Raw genomic sequence first — 25,479 nt, 5'->3', positions numbered from 1 at the left:
ATACAATATATTAGTATCTCCCATGTAATTAGTATATTAATACATCCCAATAATAGTATATTAATATATCCCATGTTAAAATTTTTCTCCGTTGCGTGTCACTTTGCATTGAATTTTCGTCAATGTTAAGCCTAACGAAAATTTTTAATAATAATCATCGTGGCTATTGTATTGTTAAAAATTATTTCTTTATTTTGTACAAACAAAATAAATATATTGAAAAATATACTTTAGAAGTTAATCTAGTATCAAAAACGTTTCATTCAGCACGACACGCATCCCGATAGTCCAACTGGAACACTTTCGGTTAACCAATGTTTCAGTTGATCAGTGTTCGGATAATCGATGCTCTACTGTATTATTTATAATAAATTAAATTATTATAATTTAAAATAATTTATAAATCTAAAATTTTACATATAAAAATTTATTATTAGATGTTCGTCATAGCTAGTAATGAATTACAGAGAAAACAAATCTTTGTAATTAAATACTGGAAAGCAGTGCATAGAGAGGTAGGGAATCAATCAATCAAGATTTGTGATATTAGTGAATGAAAAAAAATTAAAATAAACACCCAAAATTAATATTAACAAACATTCATATCAATGAAAAGCAATTATCTTTTACAACTAAATGAATAAATTAATCCTATTAACTCTAATAAAACAACATTTTAATCATTAAAAAAAAGGTTTATATGCATATTTTTTATAAATAAAATACAAATTACCTGGGCAAAGCTGTAACTTCTGATAATGCAGTTTCTGCAGCAACAGATAAACCACGAACAATAAAAATGCTTCCACCTCCTTTCCATAACGTACCAATTCCCTAATAATGTACCAATAAATAATCACAATCTAGCATAAAACTTTAATATTTATTTTGATATGCTAAATTAATAATAAATGCTTCCTATTTTAAACATTTCTTCTTTCATTGCATAATGGTGTTCATTGGAAGGATGAATGTTTATATTAAGCAATGAATTAAGTATCAGTGTTCTATATTCTTTGACAATATCACATTCTTTCTACATTCTTTTCCATTCCTTTAAACACTTCAGGTTTTTTTCCAGCTAAAAACAAATTTATGTATGTTTCAAGCTTAAAAAATCATAAAAATCAACTAAACTCATATCTAGACTTATAAAGTCACCGAAACTGTGAAATGTAAAATATTGACCCTATTTCAGAAATTCACAAATACATGCATGTTCCATAAAACAGAAAACCATATAATCTTTTCCAGTTTCCTTTTGAAATATATTAACTTCAAATTATCCAAGTTTATACTTAAAAATTTACATTAACTGTAAAAAAACAATTTCTCAAACTTACATTACATGCAGGTAGTAACTGTACTTTTTTTTAACATTAAGTGAAATAATAACAGGTTTAAATTATTCAAAATTCAAATTAATCAGATTCAACTATATTAGAATAATATTGTCAGAATTAGAAGTATGTATGTAATAATGATAATATAATTGAATTAATGTATTAACTATGATAGGTGTGCAAGTACATCCATTGCCATATTAAATTTAAATGTTTCTTTTACCATTTACATTAATAAAAGATTATTCAATGCTAAAAAGTTCAAATTGTACAGAAAAAACAAAGCAAAAATTACTTTGCTTTGTTTTTGCTGTACAATTTTCGTATATTTTTTTAAAAGATTTATACTTTGGCTGACATTTCTTATATAGTGTGAATCAACAGAAAAAAAAGGGAAGCAACAAAAAAAATATTGGAAAAAGTCACCACCAAGACTTTAGATAAAATGATTTTATAGTATTAAAATAAAGATACTTTGTTACAAACTAAATTTTTATTACAATTTTTGTTTTAATTAAGAATTTAGGACTATGCATGGTATTAATATTTTCTGTTAATAAGTAAGTCTGTTTAACTAGAAATATTCCAAAGAATAGTCTACTTTATTATTTATCACCTCCTTTCAGGTTAAACAAAAACTATAATATGAAAATTTCCAAAAATTATCATCTGATCTATACTGAAAGAAAATAAACTTTTAAAAAATATACTGTATTTATGTACAAGGCGTGTTTTTAAAGTAAGTACTGTTTTAATATAACGCCGCTGGAGCATTGCAGTCGACACTTAGTGCATGCGCGCTGTGTACCTACATCTGTTGGGAAGCCACAAACACCATTACAGAGCCAGTCGACTGTGTTTACTGTTCTTTGTGTGTTATTGAAATGCTGCCGCTCATTTAGAATCCCGCCGAATGCGAAGTGCATGCCATTATTCATTTTCTCAGTGCTAAAAGCTCGAAAGCGGCTGAAATTCATCGCCAAATCAGTGAAGTTTATGGTGAAAGCGTTATGAGTGATGGAATGGTACGAAAATGGGTTAGGGCCTTTAGTAATGGCCACACAAACATTCACGATGAGGAACGAAGTGGGCGACCTTCAGTCATTATCGACGATTTGATTGAAAAAGTGGACTGTAGAGTGAAAGAGAACAGACGATTCATGATTTCATCTTTATCTAAAGAGTTTCCTGCAGTTTCAAGAAGTGTTCTCTATGAAATTGTGACCGGATGATTAAATTATCGAAGTTGTGTTCCTGTTGGGTGCTGAAAATGTTGACAAAGGAGCACAAAACCAAACGTTTGGCCAGTGCATTGACTTTTCTTGAGTGCTACAGTGACGAGGGAGATGATTTTTTAACCCGTATTGTTACAGACGATGAAACATGGGTAGCCTACATTACACCGGAATCGAAGCAACAATCCATGGAATGGCAACATTCATCATCTCCAAGGAAAGTCAAGTTCAAGCAAACAATTTCTGCTCAGAAAATCATGTGCACGGTGTTTTGGGACAGATACAGAGTGTTGCTTGTTGATTTTTTGCCTCATGGTGAAACGATCAATTCAGCTGCATACTGTGAGACTTTAAAAAAACTGCGCCGTGCAGTACAAAACAAAAGACGGGGCTTACTGAGCAAGGGTGTCATTTTGCTCCACGATAATGCTCGTCCACATACGGCAAATCAAACTCAAGACCTAATCACATCATTTGGCTGGGAACAATCAGACCACCCTCCATACAGTTCTGACCTAGCACCGAGTGACTATCATTTGTTTCTGCATTTGAAGAAGCATCTGGCAGGGCAGCGCCATAACAATCACGACGAAGTCAAAACGACCGTTCTGCAGTGGTTGTCTCATCAGGCGGCAACATTCTTTGAGGATGGAATACAAAAGCTGGTCCCACGATACGATAAGTGTCTCAATATTAATGGGAATTATGTAGAAAAGTAGTGTAAAATATGGGCTTTCACATAAATAAAAATTTTGTTAAAAATGTTTGCTTGTTTTTTTTATATTTCAAAACGGTACTTACTTTAAAAACACACCTCGTATCTATCTAAAAATATACTGATCATTCTAAGTAGTAAATTGATAAAAATCAAACATTAACAAAGTTATAACAAAATTACAATGATGAAGTAATGATTGAAAAAAACTCCAATTACAGCAGTCCCTTGTTATATTATGCCTCATTATATTATTCAGATATATTTTAAAAGACTAAAACTAGCACAATGTAAAAAAATACTTTAGCCAATAATTTTTAAAAAAATCAGTTGCCATTGAATTTCTATTGGCAAAGAAATATTACCTTAATGATACTGAAACCAGCACTGTGTGAAATACAACCCAGAATAAAGTCAGTCAGCACAGGAGATTTAAAATAGATAAAACAGGTAGATAGATACATTGGTTATATTACACCGATATATTGCTCATATGGTTTGTCTCCCAATATGCAAAATATAACAAGGAATTACTTGACAAGAAAAGTGAAAAATTACATGCATTTGATTCAAATATGCAAGAGAGTGAATAATATATTAATTTGGTGAAATTCTTAAAAATCTGAAAAAAATTAGAAAACATGAAAATTTTGAAGCTTTTGTTGAATTGCTTTAAATATAAACACAGTTTTATATTCACAAATAAAACATCTAATAAATCAATCTTCTCAATATTGGATTATTTCAGCAAATAAATTGTAGTTATTATGTAACAAATTAATTGATATGGAAGCAGAGATTGATGGATTTCCAGAGAGCATAACTGGCAACATATCTGCACAATAAGCAGAATTTACAGGTTTGAGTCCAACTCTGGCAAAACCTTTACTTTCAGAATATTCTAAATTATTGAATTTAATTCAGACATTAATATAATTATTAGTAAAAGACTGGTAATTAACACCTACCTTTAGATAAAATTACTTCGTATTTGTGTGTCTGTATGTGTTTTTATGAGCAAATGGAGAAATAAAATAACCATAAACACTTGTCAAATAAAGTTTTTTTAATTTCTATAACAAATTATTTCAAATTATGCTTAGCTCTACTAAGTATGGTAATATCCTAATTTTATTCAAAATTTTCAATAAATCAATAGGAAAGTATTATAAAGAAAAATACGACTTACTTGGCGACGTTCCAATTTGACCATTATTGGGAAGAGAGTAAATGGTGTTAAATGATAATACATCGACTTTCTATGAACCTATGAAAAATTAAACTAAAAATTATTTTCTAATTAATACATTTATAAACAGTTATTAAATTTTATAGCGACTTACCTGGCACTGTCTACGAACCACAGTACATGGATGATTAATCACATTTTCACATATTAAACTAAAAATTAAATAATAAATATTTAAATAATTCACTAAAAACTTCTCAAATCTATAAAATTATGTCTACTCACAAAAAAAAATTGTTCTCTTTAAATATATTTTATATTTCAATTATTTAAAAATTTTCAGTAATAATATCACAATACCAGATTAAACTAGCATGTGACATTTCACTTGATAAACAATTGCAAGTTCAAATGATAGTCTGGCATTTTTATTACTCAAAATAATTAAAAAAAAAAAAAAGATAAAAAATAAAGTTTGTTTTTATGATTTGTTATTTTTAAAAAGAACAGAGTTGTTTTCACATTAAACTACAAATTTATCAAATAATGATGGTCTATAAACTAAACCATTTGGCTTATAAATTTATTAATGATTAGTTAATTAAAATTATATAAAATTGCTAAAATCTGAAGAGAATAATGTTCAGTATAATCTTAATTATATGTATTTAACATTAAATATGATGTAGTTTTGAATTTTTCTTTGACTTTCACTTGCTCAGACATTTTAACTATTATAAATCAAATACAGTCAAACCTGTTTTTATGCGCTCTTTTTATGTGCGATTTTTATTTGTGCGATTTTTTTAATGCGAATTTTTAATTTATGCGGTTTTTTTTGTGCGATTTTTTTATTTGTGCGGTATAGTTGGCGACTAGTCTCGTGCGATTCGTCATGTCTCACGTTGACTTATTATAGCTAAATAAACTTATTATAGCATAAATGCACTTATTATAGTAATATTATTGCATGAATATGCGAAAAATGAAATAATTTACTTTTTAAGTCAACAAAACACCACCTGGACAAAAATATGTAAAACAGACGATAGACCAGACGATGCAGTCAAGTGCTGACATCTGTTGTCAATAAATTCTATTTCGTACGGTTTTGAGTTATTTTCTATGTGAGACTTCTTTTATGCGGTCCCTGTTGACCGCATAAAAAAATATTTTTTAATTGTGTTGCGAAAACTATTTTTTACAGCCATTCGTGAAGTTTCGTGCGATTTTTTTAATGCGTCTTTTTTAATGCGGTCCCTATCCCCCGCATAAAAACAGGTTTGACTGTACATACTACCAAATATGAAAGAAAATTAATAATAATATGCTGATATTAATTTATCACTGCATGTAACTGTGGTGCACAAAACTTCAGTGATTAAATCAAAGAACTTCATAACAAAATTAGAAGATTTATTCTCTAACACTTTATTTTCATTTACAGATTTAGATAAAATTTGCTTCAATACTTAATAACAAATTGTATGCTGTATTGAATTTACAATTCAATATATAGACCAAATTGTAAATTCAAATAATTAAACCACAAACTTTCTTTTATGCAAAAAGAAATTTGCATTTTTAAATGGTAGCCGAGACAAAGCTATTCAGATGAACGAGATGTGTAAAATATAAATTACGTAAACATAAATTCATCTTACCTAACTGCATTAATTCCAATTGTAGTGACTTTCTGTATATTTTCTGGAAAAAAAAAATTAAATATATATATACTGTATATATATTTTTAATGACAAATTAAAAGAAATAAATTGGAGACATTTGCAATTCTCTTTAACACAATTTGTTTTAATCTGTTTCAATAAATTTGCCTTTAATTTTAAAGGAAAAAAAAAAAATATTCTTTTCTAGAAGATTGCTCTCTTTAAAAAAAATTCTTAAAATTTACAATTTAAAGTTATATACACATTCAACTAATTTTAAGACTTGGCTGTTTTTATGATTTACTCGAATGCATGTAGCAACAATTGGTCTTTCATTATGACTATCCTGTCATTGAAACACACTGAGAAAATTTCATTCCAAATTTGATGATTTGTTTGTATAATTGCATTCCTTCCAATTTCTTTCAATACAGAATAGTTTTTGTATGCCATTTGATGTTAAACACCAAAATAGCTCTTGCTCTTAGTTGAGAAAGTCAAATGAAAAATTAAACTTGTGTGAATAATATAAATTTATTATATTAATTGACTTATATTATTTTTACTGAAATCAATATTAATTTTTCCAAATAGACTGAAATTTTTTTACACAGAGTTTTGGGAACATATCTACCATGCAAAAATAGAATTGAATGTATATAAAAATATTTATAGTGAAAGCTACTACTATTTATCCTTTAGACAAGTCTAACAAGAAAAAAAAATCTAGAAGACTTTGTCCATTCCCCATAGAAGAGCATGGATAAAAACTTGTGCAAGTTTTTGAGAAACAAAATCCACTATGTACCTACCTTATAATGGTACAAAACAAAAAAATAAGAATATAAAAATTTCTTGCCTTTCCTCCAGAGAACTGACAACAAGAAGATTGTCATGTGTAATTACACATCAATCAGTTAATCTGTCTTTTGAGTTCAATTTATTCTGCTATTTCTACTCATTGGCTCACTAACAATTGTCTTCATATTGATACAGGATATCTTGACTTACTTTATTTGCATACAGCTGAATTAGTTATATATAATAATTTTTGGGCTAAATAAACAAGCTGTTAAGAAAGATTGTTTTCTCAAAAAGGTGTTCCTCTCATATATTTTGGTATAAGAGAGACTCTTTTTGATTACAAAAGAAATTTTAATTAAAAACTGCTTACTTAGATCATAATTGGCATTAAAATTTGATTTTAATTGTTATTCAAGCTCATTTTCCAAGATTGACTTCAATCAATTATAAAAACTTAATGAGGAAAAACATTGATGTGCTGAATTATTTTTTACATTATATTTCTTTATAAAATTCCAATTTAATGCAAGTAAAAAAGTAATCTCACATGACATAATACTTGTGGTGAAATTAAATATTTCAATGCAAATCGTGCAATAAATGAATTCAATTCATGATGTAGTCATCTATTAAATTAATGTATAAACATTCTGCTAAATTTTGAGCTGTTTTAAAATATTCAACTGCAATATGTACTACATCAGATTCTTCCAGCCAGGATCTATGTCACGGGACATATTCTGAGCTCTTCCGATAACTCAACGAGAGCAATTCACAGGACATTCGGTAAGTCTCTTTAGCGAAAAGCAGTTAAAGAACCTTAGACAAATTGCTATTCTATGCTCCATGTTAAGTGGGTTTTGCTATGAGTAGTCAATCGAGATGCTTCTGGGTTCCATGCTATCAATAGTTGTTACTCTTTAACCAATCACAGTTTAGTTAACATTGTATTTTTGCCATGTGACTGTAACCTGCTGTTTTCCAAATTTTTAGTATTCTATAGACTAATTTTTTCTTAAAATTTCATCAAAGAAGGGATAACGCAGCCAGTGAACTACAACTTGTCAGTTTGAGATATTAGTTAAAACACTTCAGCTCTAGCCAGGGTCGGATTTAGGCATTTTGAGGCCCTCAAAACTGTGTGAGGTCCTTTACCAATCCTTTACAATTTTAGAAGTCGATCCATACAAAAAAGATAATTAACATAAACATATTAATTTTAAATCATAAATGTTTTATTGTTAAAAAGTATTTGCAACATATTAGAAAATAAGGTACAATTCAAAAAGGAAAACACTAAAAGTTTTGTTTCCGTCACTTTTCGATGACAAAAAAAGCTACTAAAAGTTAAGAAAAGCTATCTATAAAAATCAAAATCAAATAAATTTTATATTAAAAAGAAGAAATCACTAGAAATATAATATAAACAATATTGATTATTAATATAATTAAATACTACACAAAATAAAAAGTAAAGTATATTTTGTTGGTTTGTAAAAAACAAATTATTACAAAATTTCACTTAAATTTTCTTTTTTTTTAGAAATTTTTGAGCTCCTTTGAAACTCGAGGCCCTAAGTTACAGCTTACAAAGCTTACTTGTAAATTCAGCCTTAGCTCTAGCTTTTCTCATAATTCATTGCATAAATGTAATAGTAATGGCTTTGAAAGATGACAAAGTTCTTTGAAGCATATATCATTCAGCCGAAAAGCATTATCTCAGACGAAAAACCAAGATTCATGATGTCCAATGCTAATTTTCTCTATCTCCAATTGCTCGTGAAGTAATATCATCCTTACACCTAAAGTCGCCATGTTCTTTTTACTTTTGTTACGTTCCTAACAGCACCTCGAGAGTGATCAATAAGAAAAGCTTAGTCATCACATGTAGCTATCGGAACCGAAAATGAAACGTATGACTTAGAATAGCATTTTCACAGTTGATTAAATGACAATCACGTGGTTCTGATAGAAACTGGTTTTTATTGTATTCGTTAGCTTAACGATACAACTCAGAATAGGTCCCCAGGTGAAAAATGAAAGGAAAAAGAACAGAATTTTTTTTCTAATACATTATCACTCATCCAAATTTGAGTTACTTTAAAGATGTTTATTTTTAATAACCGACAATATGCAGTCTCTTTTGTTTCTGCAAATATGTGAAACAGACTTTTTTTTTGTTAATACAGAATGTTTAAAATAAATAAGAATGATTATTTTATACATTTTTTGATTTATAGCAGTTAATCAGTCAGTAGAATCATATACTAGTGTTCATGAAAGCAATTTACTAGTAAGAGAGAATCAAATTAATGTATATGCATAAATACAAGTGTGACACACATCATTAGTACTCCACATAAATATGTAAGAATCTATTTGAAATGTTTATGTACTCTTTAAAGAACTAGATAACTTCGAGATACAATTTAATTTCACATTCAACCAGTGTCAGAATTTTACAATTAAAAGTTTGACTGTCAGTCAGTCAAAAAATTGACTTGATTCATCAAGAGTTTCATTAAATCAAAAATTATACAAACAATTTTCATTTGTCTATTGATTATTCTCTTCAATGTTATTCTGATGTTTTTTTCAGTTGATATCTATCAAGAAATATTAGTCATTTAGTTTTTTTTAATTAACTGAGTCAAAAAATTTCATTTAATAGATGGATCTCATTTGCAATCATCCAAATATATACAAACAGGACTTCTGTCTCTTTACTATAAGCTTTTACATCCTCCTTATTCTTCCAAAAGAATGAAATCACAAATTAATTGTCACTCTTTTGTTTTACAAGACAAATCCTAGACCAATACTGCTGATGTGTTTCAGAAAGGAAATCAGTATATTTATTTTAGCTCTCCTCTACTAAAAAAGAAACCTAGATCACATATAAAATTAGGTATTCTTGATTTTTTAATACCAAAAAACTGACATTAGCTAAAGCCAAACAATCTACCAGATTATCAAGATACTTTAAGGCTAATTTTAATAATTAAACATTTTGATTATTAAAAGTAGCCTTAAAATAGCCTGCTAATCTGGTAGATCATTTGGCTTGAATTAAAAATTGGTTAGTGGACATTTTTATATATATTTTAGTTTATCTATATATATATAATCGAGACGAGTTAATAATAATAATAATAATAATAATAACGTAGACTCAAACGATACAAAACATGTACACTACGAAAACAACAAAATAAATTATTTACAAACAATGAAAAACTCTTTTACAGACAAATTAATAACAAAGCAAACACTGATACACAGCACAGTGGCACACCAACAGAAGAAGAACTCACAACATATTGGTCTTCTCTTTGGTCCAGTGCTGTCACGCACAATGCTGAAGCAGGCTGGATTGAGGAGGAGAACAAAAACTTACACAACATACCAACTATGCCCTGTGTTGAAATAAGCATACATGATTTCCAATACACTGTTAACAGAACACACAACTGGAAGACACCTGGTGTAGACAACATTCACAATTTCTGGTACAAAAAGTTTACATCACTGCACCAGGAGCTAGCTAAACACCTAACACACATCATCATCAATCCACAAGACATGCCAAATTTTCTTACTCAGGGCATCACCTACATGAAACCTAAAAACAACAATACCACAGACCCCACACAATACAGACCAATTACATGTCTCCCAACACTCTACAAATTATTGACATCCTGTATCGCAAACAAAATATACAAACATGTTGAAGAACACGACATTCTAACAGAACAACAAAAAGGTTGCCGTAGAAATCACAAGGGATGCAAAGAACAGTTACTCATAGATTCAGTCATTCTACGGCAAGCACACAAACAACACAGAAACATACACATGGCATATATAGACTACAGAAAAGCATTCGACAGTGTTCCACACAGTTGGCTGCTACATATTCTACACATGTACAAAATACATCCATCACTCATTACATTCTTCCAAAACACTATGCAGCACTGGAGAACAACACTACATCTCAGGGTTCATAACACTTCCATACAAACAAACCAAATCTTTATTAGGCGAGGAATTTTTCAAGGAGATTCCTTGAGTCCTCTCTGGTTCTGCCTAGCCTTGAATCCATTATCCAACATGTTAAACAACACACAATATGGCTACAATATCAGGCATGAAAAAACAACACAGTATACACTGTCACATCTCATGTACATGGATGACATAAAACTTTATGCATCCACACAAAAACAACTTCATCAACTCCTACAAATCACACATTCATACACCAAGGACATACAAATGGAATTTGGCCTAGATAAATGCAAAACAGTTCACATAGAAAAAGGAATCCTGAAGAAAGAAGATTTTGCGCTTGGAAATGGAGACATAATTGAATCCATGGAAGAGGGCGAGTTCTACAAGTATTTAGGATTCCAACAGGCCAAACTAACAGAACATACACAAATAAAGCAAAGATTAATTAAAGAATACCAAAGTAGGTTAAATGCTATTCTCAGAACACAATTAAATGCAAAACACACAGTTAAAGCAATAAACACATATGTCATCCCAGTACTCACATATTCTTTTGGAGTTATACATTGGACTCACACTGATCTTGAGCAACTCCAAAGGAAAACAAGAACAACACTTACTAAGCATAAACAACATCATCCTAAATCCGCCACAGAAAGATTAACCCTTCCACGTAAAGATGGCGGACGTGGCCTGATTGACATAGTTAACCTTCACTACAAACAAATACAGTCACTGCGAGAGTTTTTCTACAAAAAACAAGAAACATCACAATTACATGAAGCAGTAACTCTAGCAGACTCGAATAACACACCATTAAACTTACACTCTCATAATATGGACACAACACAACATATAAAAAGCATAGACACCATTAAGCAATCGTGGGCTCGAAAGGCACTCCATGGCAGGCATCCTTACGATCTGGCCCAGGATTTTGTTGACAAAACTGCGTCAAACAGCTGGTTAGCTCGGGGATGCCTCTTTGGGGAGACGGAAGGATTCATGATTGCCATACAGGATCAGGTCATAAATACTAAAAACTACAGAAAACACATACTCAAAGATGCAACACTCACAAATGACACATGCAGAAAATGTCACATCATGCCAGAAACTATACAACACATCACCTCTGGTTGCAAGCTCTTGGCACAGACAGATTATTTACACAGACATAATCAAGTAGCAAATATAATACACCAAGAGCTTGCAAAGAAACACAAATTAGTAGACATCCACGAACCATACTACAAATACATTCCACAGACAGTATTGGAAAACAACACGCACAAAATGTACTACGACAGAGCCATAATCACAGATAAAACAATTTACCACAACAGACCAGACATCACACTCATTGACAAACACAATAAAATCGCATACATTATAGACGTATCCATTCCAAACACCCACAATATACAAAACGCATGCACTGAAAAAATTAGTAAGTACACAGAACTTGCCCAGGAAATAAGGCATCTGTGGAGGATGGATAGGGTGCTTATTGTACCTGTTGTTCTCTCCTCTACAGGTGTCATACCACACACACTACACAAAAGCCTGGGCACATTAGAATTGAATAGAAACGCATACATCACACTACAGAAGGCCACTATATTGAATACATGTCATATTGTGAGAAAATTCCTGAATACAGACACACACACTGATACACTTCTTTAATTTCTGTTTTGGTTACTATGCCTTGACTTTGGTCCGGCATAGTACACAGCCACCGGTGTTAACCGAGTATATCTCACTTAACCCAACATAATAATAATAATCAGTGCAGAGCCCAAACGGTTAGGAGTTGAAAGTTGAAATTTGGTACACAGTTAGGATACGTCACGAGAACGCACACTAAGAAGGGATTTTTCGAAATACCTCCCCACGGGGAGAGGGACAGGATTAAGTCTTAACACTTCCATCAACAATGGAGGTGTTAAGTAACAATGGAAGTGTTACGTAACAATGGAGAACAAGAGAAAGCGACGTGCAAGATTTACCGGCGCTGGAGAAAAAAAAGAAAGAAAGAAAAAGATAATATATTAGAACATATTCAATTTTCAAATTTAAACACATTAGTTCGGTTTTTCTCGACCTTTCTTCTTTAGAACATTCGATGAAAATTGAACGATATAATCAGAACAAGTCGTGAAAATCGAACAATATTAGAACATTCGATTTTCAAATTCGACCTTCCTTTAGAAAAACTCAGTTTGTTGATGAAATTACTCTTTTTCTTTTGTGACTATAATGTAATAATTTTAATCTTTGCTATCGTTACTTTTGCCCGAGCAACGCTGGGTCTACCTGCTAGTAATATATATATATGTCACATGATGCTATTTAAAAAAAAAAAAACCCAAAAAATTCAAATGAAATATCAGTATTTCAATTTCTTAAAAATAAAATTGAACTAGTAACCTCTGTTTTATTGCAGACTTATACATTAAGTATTTCTCAAATATCAGAATACTTCACACTTTAACAAACATCCATTTTCAGGAGGTATATACATATATTCTCTGTATCTTCACATTTGAAAGTTTCCATAACCTTGAATATATGTTCTTCTAATTCAAATGCCCCGATTCAAAGATTATTCTGTTGTTTATCCTCTATTGAACAAAAATGTTTTTCCAAACAACCTGAATTATATTTGCATTGTTTTGATTTAAATTTAATGATGTATCTAATCATTCATATTTCTTATTCATACTTCCATGCATTAGACAGCATGGAGTCCTTAATGTTGATCATATTGAGCCATATGAACAACAAGCATTACTTTATTCTTGTAAAATTTGAAGGAAATCCTTTTAGCCATATGAATAAAAATAGAAGCAAAACCTTATACTTATGAGAATGAAGCAAATGCTTTTGAATAAAGATTTTGCTTCAATAATAATTATTCCATATGAATAAAAGTAAGCATTTACTTTGAATTATAAGCATATCCTTCAAAATATATTCATCTAGTTAGACAGACTCAACTGCAAGAAGTGTGGTTTGTTTTGCTTTTATCTAGGTTTATTTTCTGTTAATGTTTAACTATGGCTGAAGTAGTTAAATAATAAATAAACAAGCTGTTAAGGAGGATTGTTTTCCTCTCCAAAGTTTATATTATTTAATATCTAAAAGGAGGTTAAATATTATAAACTTTGTTCCTCTCCACAAGTCTGATTTCAAGGTGTTATTTAGGTTTGAAGAAGAAAGTGTTGAATGGTTGGCACACAATCTTTTAGGAGTGACAACTAAATCATGCAGTAGTGTGCAACTTTATTACAAAAAATGAAAATATGTTTAAGATATTTAGCTGATCCTGCATTCCAAAAAGGCATAGAAGAACTTGGTGAGAAAAGTCAACAGTGTCATGAACTGTGAGCAATGTTGTGGAAAAATTATACCTGAGGCTAATTGTTGGATAAAATTTCCTACAACAGATCATTCTGTCGTGGAAGCAAAACAGCTATGGCAAAATAAATACCACTTTCCAACTGCACTCACATAGGAATAAAAAAAAACCTAGACTTCATGGTGATGAGTATATTAATTAAAAAGGAAAACCTACATTAAACATACAAGCTATTTATGATGCCAGATGCATGTTCACTAGCATTGAAGTTAGTTGGATATCTACACTAATTAACAAAGGGCAACACATACAACTAATATGAATGGAATACAGCTAATAAAATAGAACATAGGGATGAGATTAAATTTGTCATAACCTGCATGTCAAAAATCTTTTACTCATTTACCAAAAGCTCAGAGATAAAAGGTAATCATTATTGATACCAAACAGAGGAAATGCTAATACTTCTACCTTACGCTTATTAGCATTTCCTTCATTTTTATTCATACGGGCCATTATTTTTCAGACTCATATATTTATTCTTTTTGACAATCTATACTTCATATCTAATTTCCATTGTATCTTTACTTCTTTTCTCCATTCTTCTCAACTAAGTGCAATATCATTTTTTTGCTGTTCTGTAATATCCCCTTTTATGTTCTTATATTCTAGCACTTACAGATAATCTTATAGTTCCAACATATAACTGCTTCCTACTTCTACCCTCTGTTAAAACGTGATATCATATACATCTACTTATTATTTTCTGCTTTAATTCACTTCGTCAATCCTTATATCAGAAAATGTTCTGTATTTTGCTTGAAGAGGAATAGAAAATATATTTTACTATAATTTGTATCTAAAAATGAATTTAAAGTGTTTTTATTTAGTATATGTTGTAGTGATATATCCCTATGGTTAATGTAACACTTGGTGCCAAGATGGCGACTCGTCTCTAATTCCAGCAAGGAAATAGTGGGACGCACATTCTAACTTAACCTATTCTAATAATTTGGTTGCTAATAATTATGGTAATTTATTAGAAAAGGTTAGGTTAGGTTAGAACGTGCATCCCACTGTTTTCTTGCTGGAATCAGAGATGAGCCACCATCTCAGCACCAAGGGTTACATTAGCCATACCGATATATATGAGACAAACAAGTAAATTAATATAAATATTTTCAAAATAATGCACACTACAATTCAATAAAGCAAACTATCAAAACAGTTATATTCATGACTATATATAACTATTATATTCCTTATTATTACACCTAAAAATTTATATATAAGCATATAGAATTCAATTAATTATAGACTATGAATATAGTATTCAAGAAAATGTTTTACATTTTGCAAAAATTCCTTAGATACTTAAATTTTTCATATAGTTACTATGGTTAATTATAAAAACAATTTCCTAACAACACAGTTAACTAGCCCACTTATATAAAACAGACAGAATGACAGCTAGGCAAACAAGATTTACTTCCTTGTTACCAGAAACAAGAAATAAATTCTGTTTGCTCATTTTCATAAACCATAGATTTTTCAACTAATAAGAATAATCTATCAGTTTATCATTTTACTAATTGAAATCCATTATAAATTAACTGATAAATCTAATAAATGTAAACTAAAAAATATTGGAAACTGATAATTATTTTAAGATATTTTCCTAGCCATCCTCACAGTTAATCTTTTTTACAATTTATCATTTACTTATTTGTCGTAATTTATTTGCTAATTTTTTTCTGTAGTCAATATTATATTAATAATCTTAATTTCAGCAAAGTTACAAATATTTAAGTTTATGCAAACTATATATAAAATTTCAGTTAAATTCTACTTAGTCCCAATGGTGGAACTTCGGTTAGGTTAGGTTAGGTTAGATTAACTATATTTTTAGTAGACGTTTCCTTTCTTATCTTTTGTTCAAGAACTATCGTAAATCAATAACTAGTGATGTTAAACACTCAGCAGCCTGCCGGCGGCTCCCCTCTGGGAGGAGTCCATCGGAAGCACGAATAGTCTGAAGCGCAGCCATTGGGACTACCTAAGTAGACCGTAACCAAAAATTCTTTAATCTCTCTTCATTATCATATATCTGAATGATTAATTGCAGCATTAATTGAACAAGATATTGTTATATATATACATATACATGCATACATACGTAACGAGAATATGAGAATAGAATGAAAAAACTAAAGATGTTACAAGAACATAATGATCTGAAGAATCCAAACAAATTTATCTTGCATAATTAAATTTTCAATCTTTTTGACAAATTCAAGGCACATAATTTTGTAACATTTAAATTGGCAATATTGTCAGTTTCAGCTAAAATCCAAGAAGTAACGAGCTTTTCTATTAGAGTACATTTAGCATTTGAACTAAGCAAGGGTGAAGCAAAGCAGTGCAAGATTGTAGCTCAAACAAAAATGTGGGAAAGCAAGAAAAAGAATAGAATATAATGGGAATTTGATTTTATTTATAAATGCACAAAGCAATCTTCATTGGAATGCAAGGTTTCATTAATTTTGCATAACTAAAGAAATGGCATCCAGTCATCGTATCAATCGAAAACGGACACATAGTAGCTTAGTTTCTCAACATAACGGAAGGAGGGCAGTCAAACTGATCAAGAACATTTTTAACCCATTGTACACCAATGTAACCGCCCGGAAATAAATCAAGCAGGTGCTACTGTAAGAAAAATATAAACCATGTCAAATGCAAAATACTAAGAATTTTAATATAAAATTTTTTGCCCAATGACTAACTTAAGAAACTTGTAAAATAGAAATTTATATAAGTTTTAATTCATATTTTGTTGAAAATACTTAAGAATTATCAAAATAATCTGAAATATTTAAGTAATTAAAAAAATGTAAACTGAACATGAGGTTTATCAAATGAAAAGCTCCATAAAATGGAATGATTTTAATATTTACATTAATTTTCTTTAATTCAAGAGCATGCACAAAGTTAATTGGTTACATACCACTTTCATCATTTGGCAAACTGGAAGGGATAGGAATTGAAGAAGCATCTCCTATAAAATCTTCTTCCATGATAACTTTACCAGACATTATATATTCATTTAATAATAGTACAATAACTGGTTATAAAGACAGTGACTAGTGCAAGTACTTTATGTTAAATTCATATTTAACCTCACACTCAGCTCGTGCCCTATCGGAGATAGCAAAGTTGCCAGCTTAAATTATTATTATTTGTTATTAAAGAGCAACTTTCCAACGTTGCCAGATCTCACTAAATTCAAATATTAATTAATTAATTAACATTTTTATTTTATAGACTTCTCTTGTTTATATGAAAATGCTTTAGTTTTCGGATTTTGTATTTTTAATGAATTTAATGTTCTGTCAGATTCTTTATCACTTTCTCTCATGCCATAGTGGGCTTGACCGAATCCACGGAGGGTATTCGCATTTTTCACCGGATGCTCGCCCTCTGGTGTTTAAAAACAAAACTATTCTATCTGGGTCGTTTGATTAATTCTTGTGTATTATCAGCAGTAAATATGAATAACAATAGAAAAAGCAAAGCTTTCTGTTGCGTTCCAAATTGCAATTTCAAAGATTTACGGGAGCCTAATATAAGTTTTCGTCTATTCTCACACGAAAAAAAGATGATTATTCGGAAATCGGTCGGTTATATTTATGAGCTTCTCCGAATTGTGAAAGAGTGAATTAGACTTAAGAATTGGCAGTTTCCCGATTGTCCAACTTTACACGAACAAGTTATGCTGTCAATTTTAAAAGATATTTTCTTAAAGTTAAAATGCCAGTTATTTTGTGTGGGACACAGGGTCGGATTTAAGCATTTCGAAGCCCTAAGCTGAATGTAAGTCCCCTTACCAACCCTTCACAATTTTAGAAGTCAATTATAAAAAGAAAAAAATTAAATCAGACTATCTCTCTGATTCAATACGGTTATTGGAAGAAAAAGATGTGAGGTTTCACTAGTCTTCTGTTTTATAACTGAATTTAATTAAATTTTTATACCCATTCCTTTAAAAATCTTTTTTAAAATTGGTTTTATCATTTTTTTTTAAAAAAAAGACCTTACGTTAATTCTTAGAAAAAAAATTAACGAAATACTATACAAAATAAAAAGTAAAGTATGTTTTGTTGGTTTGTAAAAAAATGTTTATTACAAAATTCGACTTTAATTTTTTTTTGTTTTTTTTGTACAAATGTTTGAGGCTCCTTGAAAGTCGAAGCCTAAGCAACAATTTACATAGCTTTTTACTTGTAAATCTAACCCTGATAGGACAATGTCAAAGCTGATGTTTTTAACACAAAGGGCACAAATATGCATAAAACGATCTCGCTCACTTGCTTCGATACCACATAATGACGTATCCCGCTAGCAATAATTGTTCTGCTACTATAAAATTTCTCGATAAACAGCTACAAGCAGCATATATCATTATATCGGGCAGTAATATATGATTAATTTTACATTACTAGTTACAAGCGACCCAGATAAAGTAGCCATTTTGTAAAAATTCAGCGCCCTCTATAGTTCATGAAAAACGCGAATAGTGTGAAACAGCCCTTAGAGTGCGTCATATAGACATGCCCGGCGCTCCAAGACCCGCAAACGACTGGTGCGCCGATGACAGCGAAGGCGGCGAGCCGCTGTCATCTTTTTTTAATATAAGGATAAAGATTTGAAAGCACTCTTACGTCATTATCTTGGCGCGCAATATGACCGCGACAGTAATCTTTACACGCTTGTTGAAAGATAGCCGCGAGCCGGGTTTTGCGTAACTTTTTATCGACGAGAGTATTTAGAATTTACATAAAATTTCATTTGTTCGAATAAAATTAATTATATTTTAAATTTATCTATTTAAATTATTAACGTTTTTATACACATAAGCACAAAACTGTAATTACTCCTGTATAAATTCAAATTTTTAAACTTTGTAATATACGGTATTTTAACACGTTTAAAATAATTTACGTTTTAGATAATTTATTTATCCGAGCTTTATATATACATTATTTATTTGTTTATTAATATTTAATATTATATAATTTTAATGTAAATTTAGTGGTTTTCAAAGGGATTAGTAGGCGTCGGAAGAATAAAACTTTTTTCATCCCCACGTGGTACCCTACTAAAACGCAGTTAAAAACAAAAAATTGCATCTAAAATAGTACAGTAGAAGCCGAGTTCTTCAGGGTAAGCCTTAATCCTCTCCCTCTTCCCCGTGGGGGAATTTCGAAAAATCTTTTCTTAGTGTACGTTCTCCTGACGTACAGTACTATAACTGTGTACCAAATTTCAACTTTCAACTCCTAACCGTTTGGGGTCTGCGCTTATTATTATCATAAATTTTAATAATAATAATCGACTGTGCTGATTATTATTAAAATTTTAAATTTATAAACAAACTGTTCAAACTTTTCTAGAAAAACTAAAATTTATTGTTGTATATTAAATATTTTTTATTGATAAAAATTTAAGATTTGTTTTAGTTTTTCACATTATTTAGTGTTGTTTTATTTATTGTTTTATAATTTTTGTGCGCTCAATTTCTTGTGGGAGAGAGAGGGAGCCCAGTAAGAAGGAAATGTCTAGGGCCCCAAAGTGAATTAATCCGGCCCTGAATATAAACAAAGTTTAAGCAAACACATGAGAGAAAAACATGAAAAGGATTACAGCAAGGATAGAGTTTTAAAAATATTTAAATGTAGTTTGTGTTTAAGTGAATATCAGAAAAAAAATATTGTCAAATTTCGGCAAGGTATATGACATTTTTATATCTAATAATATTCAGACATATAAATTATTTAGTGATTTTAAGGAATGGAAACAGACATATGAAATGGAAAATACCATTAAGTACATTATAATGAGTGGTTCAGAAGACTGCCGGATGGCCGAGCGGTCAAGGTGGCAGCCTACCGCTCTGGGGGACCCGGGATCGAATCCGAACGGGTCGAAAATCCGCAGGTATTTTTCGGGGGGTGGTCCGTTCGTATATGTCGGGCCCCGTCCATCACTACCCGGTTGCCCCATTGTGGGCCTGGCCGAACCCATAATGGGCCTTCTAACAGAGGCCCTCTTAGTGCCCACAGGGCGGAAAGAGTTTAAAATAAAAATAAAAAATAAAGAGTGGTTCAGAAAGGAAAATTAAGCCTAATAGTTTTATATATTTTAACTGTCATAGATCTGGTTATTTCTAAGTATCCTTTATAAAATAATATCCAGACAATATGATGGTTGCCTATGTCATATAAACAATGAATTTATAATTAATGCAAATAGTAATGTTTTTAGGCTATATACTTAGGTATATTACAGAACGTTCAATTACTACTACTAATAATAGCACTTCTCTCAGTGGGAAAATATCAAATTTTAAGACTTCCTGTGTTTTATTTTATTCGTAGTTTCATCTGATAATCTTACAATATTAATTTTTTATAGAATAATTCATTTTTAGCAAGGTGTCTATTCATAAATTTATTTTATTTTCACTTTTATCTAATAATTTCGAACAAAGCATTTATAATTTATAATTATGGATAAAAAACACAAGTATTGTACCGGTATATTTTAAACCACACGAACTACATTCCATTTTATTTAACGTGTGACGAGTTCGACAACGTTGACAGTATGACAAACAAATGATAAGCATATACTGTACTGCATTGTATTATTAACCAGACTGAACAAAGACAAGACCCACGTGTAACCACGACAAATCCAGTTCCCGCGACTGGTGCTATTCGCCGTAGCGGCATAATTTAGAACTAAGATTTACTAGGGCTCTAGACCTTTGTACAAGGATGATGAAGCATTTTGTCCAATTTGTAACCAAACTGAATATTGCTTATAATGGGAAGACATCATCAGAGCAACATCTGGAAACAGATTGTCGCAAGAAAAATATTACATCAACTGGAAGCAATGTTCGGATTGAGAAATGTATTCCAGAATTGTAGGTTTCTGCTACTGAATTAGCATTAGCTTGCCACACAGCCATACGTCATTTCAGCTTTAAACCTGTAGATTCACAAATAAATTAAACTCCAAAATTTTCAATGACTCGATAGTAGCAACACGAATTTCTTCTGCAGGTTAATTAAAGGTGTTTGGCATCCTATTCATTAGAAAAGACACTACAGGTAGAAGAGTTAAAAAATATTCCATTCATAGGAATTGCAACTGATAGTAGCAATCACAAAGATGCAAAGATATTTCCAGTTATAATTCATTATTTTATTCACAAAACTATTGGAATTGAATATAAACTTATCTAGATGACATCAGTCTCAAACAAAAAAGCAGCTACCATTAAAGACTTGTTAACAAATACACTAAGAAACATTAATTGTTCTCAAAAATGTGTTGCTTTTGAAGGAGACAACTGTAACACAAATTTTGGGTCATGAGGACATGTCGGAAAAAATAATGTATTTGCATTGTTAAGACAAGACATTAAGCATTTAGAAGGTAGCAGATGTACTGTACAGTGCATATTGTATTCAATATGTTGTAGATTCTTTACTCGTTGATATTAAGAGCATTCTTGTAAAAATTTTAAAATATTTTTCTATTTATACCGTCCAGATTGAAAAGTTAAATGTTGTACTTATATGTATGATGAAACACCGTGTATTGTATATATTGCACTTCAGATGTGTTTGAAAAGCTTTATTTTAAATTAAAGATTTCCTTTGTTGTTGGAATTTTAATACTTTTAATTTCATTAACTTTTTTCACTGAGAAATGAACCAGCAACGAGTTGCTCAATTTCTCGGCTACATTAAAAAGTTTGGTGGCGCTATCTGTTATAAGAAATATTTTAATAAAATATGATATTTTTAACTATTATAAAATGGCGGAAAGGTTAATTTTGGGGTACAGACGAGTTTTATTTAAAAAAAATTGTAAATGCTAATAACGAGTAAAATCGTCACTAAGTCTGACCCTACCGACCCCCATTATCTTTCCACCCCTCGACCTTTAACCGCCAAAATTTAATATCATCGATTACTTTAATAATCAAACCACCCTGCAAAATTTCAGAAATTTTGTTCGCCCACTTTTAAGCTTAAGCACCTTTTGTCGAACATTTCTGAAATTTGTGAATTACTGTAAGACATTCTGATAGCATTACCTGGCGTGCAAAGGGCCACAATCATTACAAATTCCTCTTTGGATTTTCAAAAATACAGATAACATTACTTTAGAATAAATGAATGATTCGACATTTCTATAATTTTATTTATTAGAAAACAGAAAGCATTATTTTAACTTAAAAAACATAAAGTAATCCTGTTTCTAATGAACATTATTATAATAAAATAATCCTTTCTGAAATATTTCTAACCGATTAATGTTTTTACGTAACACGTGACGTAAAAATATAACGGGATCATAATACCTCACGCGTTCTAAACAATATATTCTAACAATACGTAACGAATTGTTAGAATGCATTGTTGGCGTTTTCTATTGTAGGTGGCTATTGTTAAGCGTAAATTTGTTCGTAAGTTCCGCGTTTCTTTGAGATTTGAGAAAAAATTGTGATTAAGTAAACTTCAGTAATGTACGGGAGGCAGAAAGGGCTCTCTGTGTCGCCTTTCTCTTAGGCCCGCTCTAGTAAAGAGATAAAATTTCCCGTCGGCCTTTTTATTCGAGTTACTCTTTACTTTTTACTCAAACTAACTCTGTGTTCTGCATCCTTAAGGTTCGCTCGGATGAAGACGAAGACAGCAACCCGTTCTAAAAAAGCCCCGTAAGGCGAAGAGGCCCGCGTAGGGCGAACAGGCCCGCGTAGGGCGAAGAAGGAAGATACAAGAACGGGTCGAAGGCAGCCGTCGACACCGTTCTAATAAAGCCCGCGTAAGGCGAACAGGCCTGCGTAGGGCGAAGAAGGAAGATACAAGAACGGGAGGATCCAAGGCTCCCTGCGTTTTGCATCTTTAAGGCCCACTCGGGTGAAGACAAAAGACGGTAAGGCTCTTTGTGTTTCGTTTCTTTAAGGCCCGCTCGAGTGAAGAGGCCGACCGGAGATGGAGAGGGCTTTCTGTGTCCCGGTTTATTAAATCGCGCGCAGGGCGAGTATTTTTTTATTTTTTTATTGTTTTTGGTTAATGAGGTTCGGTATGAGATTGAACTAAATTTTGTGACCCTAACGTGCATTTTATTACGACCAGGTGTATTTATAGATTTTCGTCTTTCTTTATTACTAGTTGTTGTAATATTGCATTTCTTAGTTCAGATAGTAATACCGTATTTTACGGACTATAAGACGCACTTTTTTCTTCGAAAAATTGCCTCCAAATTCAGGTGCGTCTTATAGTCCGTAGCGTCTTATAGGTATTTAAAAAAAAATTGCTAAAAAATTAAAGTGCGTCTTATAGTCCGTAGCGTCTTAAAGTCCGTAAAATACGGTAATATGGTGAGTTTCGAATAGCTGAATTCAGAGGTAATTATGAATATTTTCATCGTGCGAGTTAGGAAGAATTCGACTCGACAAGTGATGTTGGTCACTTGTGGAGTTAGATTCTTTCCAACTCTTGGTGGAACTCTGAAGCAGCCACCTCCACGTGGTGAGTTCTGGGTTGTCGTTCGTCTGGTAATGACGAACAGCAGGCGAAGAGCTGCTCGTTCCATTTTATCCATTGGGCGCTGCTGCGCAGCTTTCTTATGCCGATCGACGTTTTTTTTTTTTTTTTTTTTTTGGTAACTCTTTCCGCCCTGTGGGCACTAAGAGGGCCTCTTATAGCAAGCCCATTATGGGTTTGGCCAGGCCCACAATGGGGCGGCCGGGTGGTGAGGGACGGGGACCGACATATCCGGACGGACCACCCCCCGAAAAATTCCTGGGGATTTTTCGACCCGTCCGGATTCGATCCCGGGTCCCCCAGGGCGGCAGGCTGCTAACCTTAACCGCTCGGCCATCCGGCCGCTGCCGATTGACGTTGAAAACCCAAAGTGTTTTGGTGTTTCGTTGAAAAAGTCGAGTACAAAATCAAATTTAAACTTATTATAAACTGCTGATAAGTAATTTACAATTGCCCTTTTGTGATTTATTAATTGTAAAATTGAAATATTTCAATTTTATTATATTAACTCAGGGTTTCTTGACGGGGTCGGTAGAGGTCGATGAAAGTTTGCGGGAATGGCTAAAACTTTGCAAATATTTAAAATTTTACACAATTTTCCTGCTCTTAAATGTTTTTAAAAAATTTTATATAAGAGGTTATATTATATATAATATTGTATAATATATAAAGTACATAACATTGAATTGGTGGTCAGAAAAATATTTTTTAAAAGGGGACAATATACAAAAAAGATTAGGAACCCTTACCCTTGCATTTATGTTTTTAATTCCCGCACACAATGCCACTACCGAAAGAGTATTTATCTCAGTGGACAGATGAACGAAACAGAATGGCAATTGAAACAGTAAAAAGTCTGGTTATGGTGAAATTCAACTTCAACAATCGTAATTGTTTAGAATTTTACGATGAAATCTGAAGAAACAAATAACTGCTTAACAGACTCAGCACACCAGAAAAGTATGATTTCGTACAGCAACCTTAATTAAAATGTGAACAAATAAGTTTGTGTTTCAAAAATACTTTTGAAAATATGTTGGTATTCGTAAAGGTTCAATAAAAAGTTTTTTTTACAAAATTGTCCTCCTATGCGTCTCCCTTTTTGACTTTTTCCTACAGAAATTGTCTTCCTTTCGCATCAAATTATTTGGTAATCCTAACGTACAGTACATTATAATTTTTCGTAGTCGCGAGATCTTGTGAGCAGCTTTTCCACATTAGCACTAATCGTTCGGTAATTCTTTGCTACGTTACATCATTTCCTGCGCACCGAAGAACTAGTACCAATATCTAAATTAATTTACCGAGCTCGTCTAAAGTATCTCGAAGATCAATTTTCTCGAGAATTTCTTTATTTTCCAGAAACCTATCGCTAGATACAAATCTAGATACAATTATGAGATGCCTTCAAACGCGCGCACTCTCAAGCCTCGGCGATTACCATTGTCTAGAGGACGGAGAAGTCCCAATCCGTTCGAGTTCGCTTAGCTTTAGAGTAAATGTTTAATACTTTAAGTCA

At 31.5% G+C, this 25,479-nt stretch overlaps 1 protein-coding gene across 2 annotated transcripts in view; it reads right to left on the bottom strand.

Moving 5' to 3' along the window:
• The window catches only part of LOC136984274 (mitochondrial outer membrane protein SLC25A46-like), a 32,772-nt gene extending 15,208 nt beyond the window's left edge, over positions 1-17,564 (bottom strand). Inside the window, exons 1-5 of one of the 2 annotated variants that reach the window (XM_067281189.1) lie at positions 17,342-17,564; positions 6,147-6,189; positions 4,637-4,694; positions 4,483-4,560; positions 734-834 (exon numbers count right to left, since the gene is read on the bottom strand). In XM_067281189.1, coding sequence (XP_067137290.1) covers positions 734-834; positions 4,483-4,560; positions 4,637-4,694; positions 6,147-6,189; positions 17,342-17,429 — 368 coding nt within the window. In that variant the 5' untranslated portion in view covers positions 17,430-17,564. The remainder of the gene's footprint in view (positions 1-733; positions 835-4,482; positions 4,561-4,636; positions 4,695-6,146; positions 6,190-17,341) is intronic. The other variant, XM_067281190.1, reaches the window with a different exon arrangement.
• Between the last annotated feature and the right edge of the window lie 7,915 nt (positions 17,565-25,479).

The sequence above is a fragment of the Centruroides vittatus genome, unplaced genomic scaffold (genome assembly GCF_030686945.1).
Source record: "Centruroides vittatus isolate TY-2023 unplaced genomic scaffold, ASM3068694v2 contig_911, whole genome shotgun sequence".
In the NCBI taxonomy this organism is placed as follows: Eukaryota; Metazoa; Arthropoda; class Arachnida; order Scorpiones; family Buthidae; genus Centruroides; species Centruroides vittatus.
Note: the sequence above shows the minus strand (reverse complement) of the source record. Positions and strands in the feature narration are given on the sequence as shown.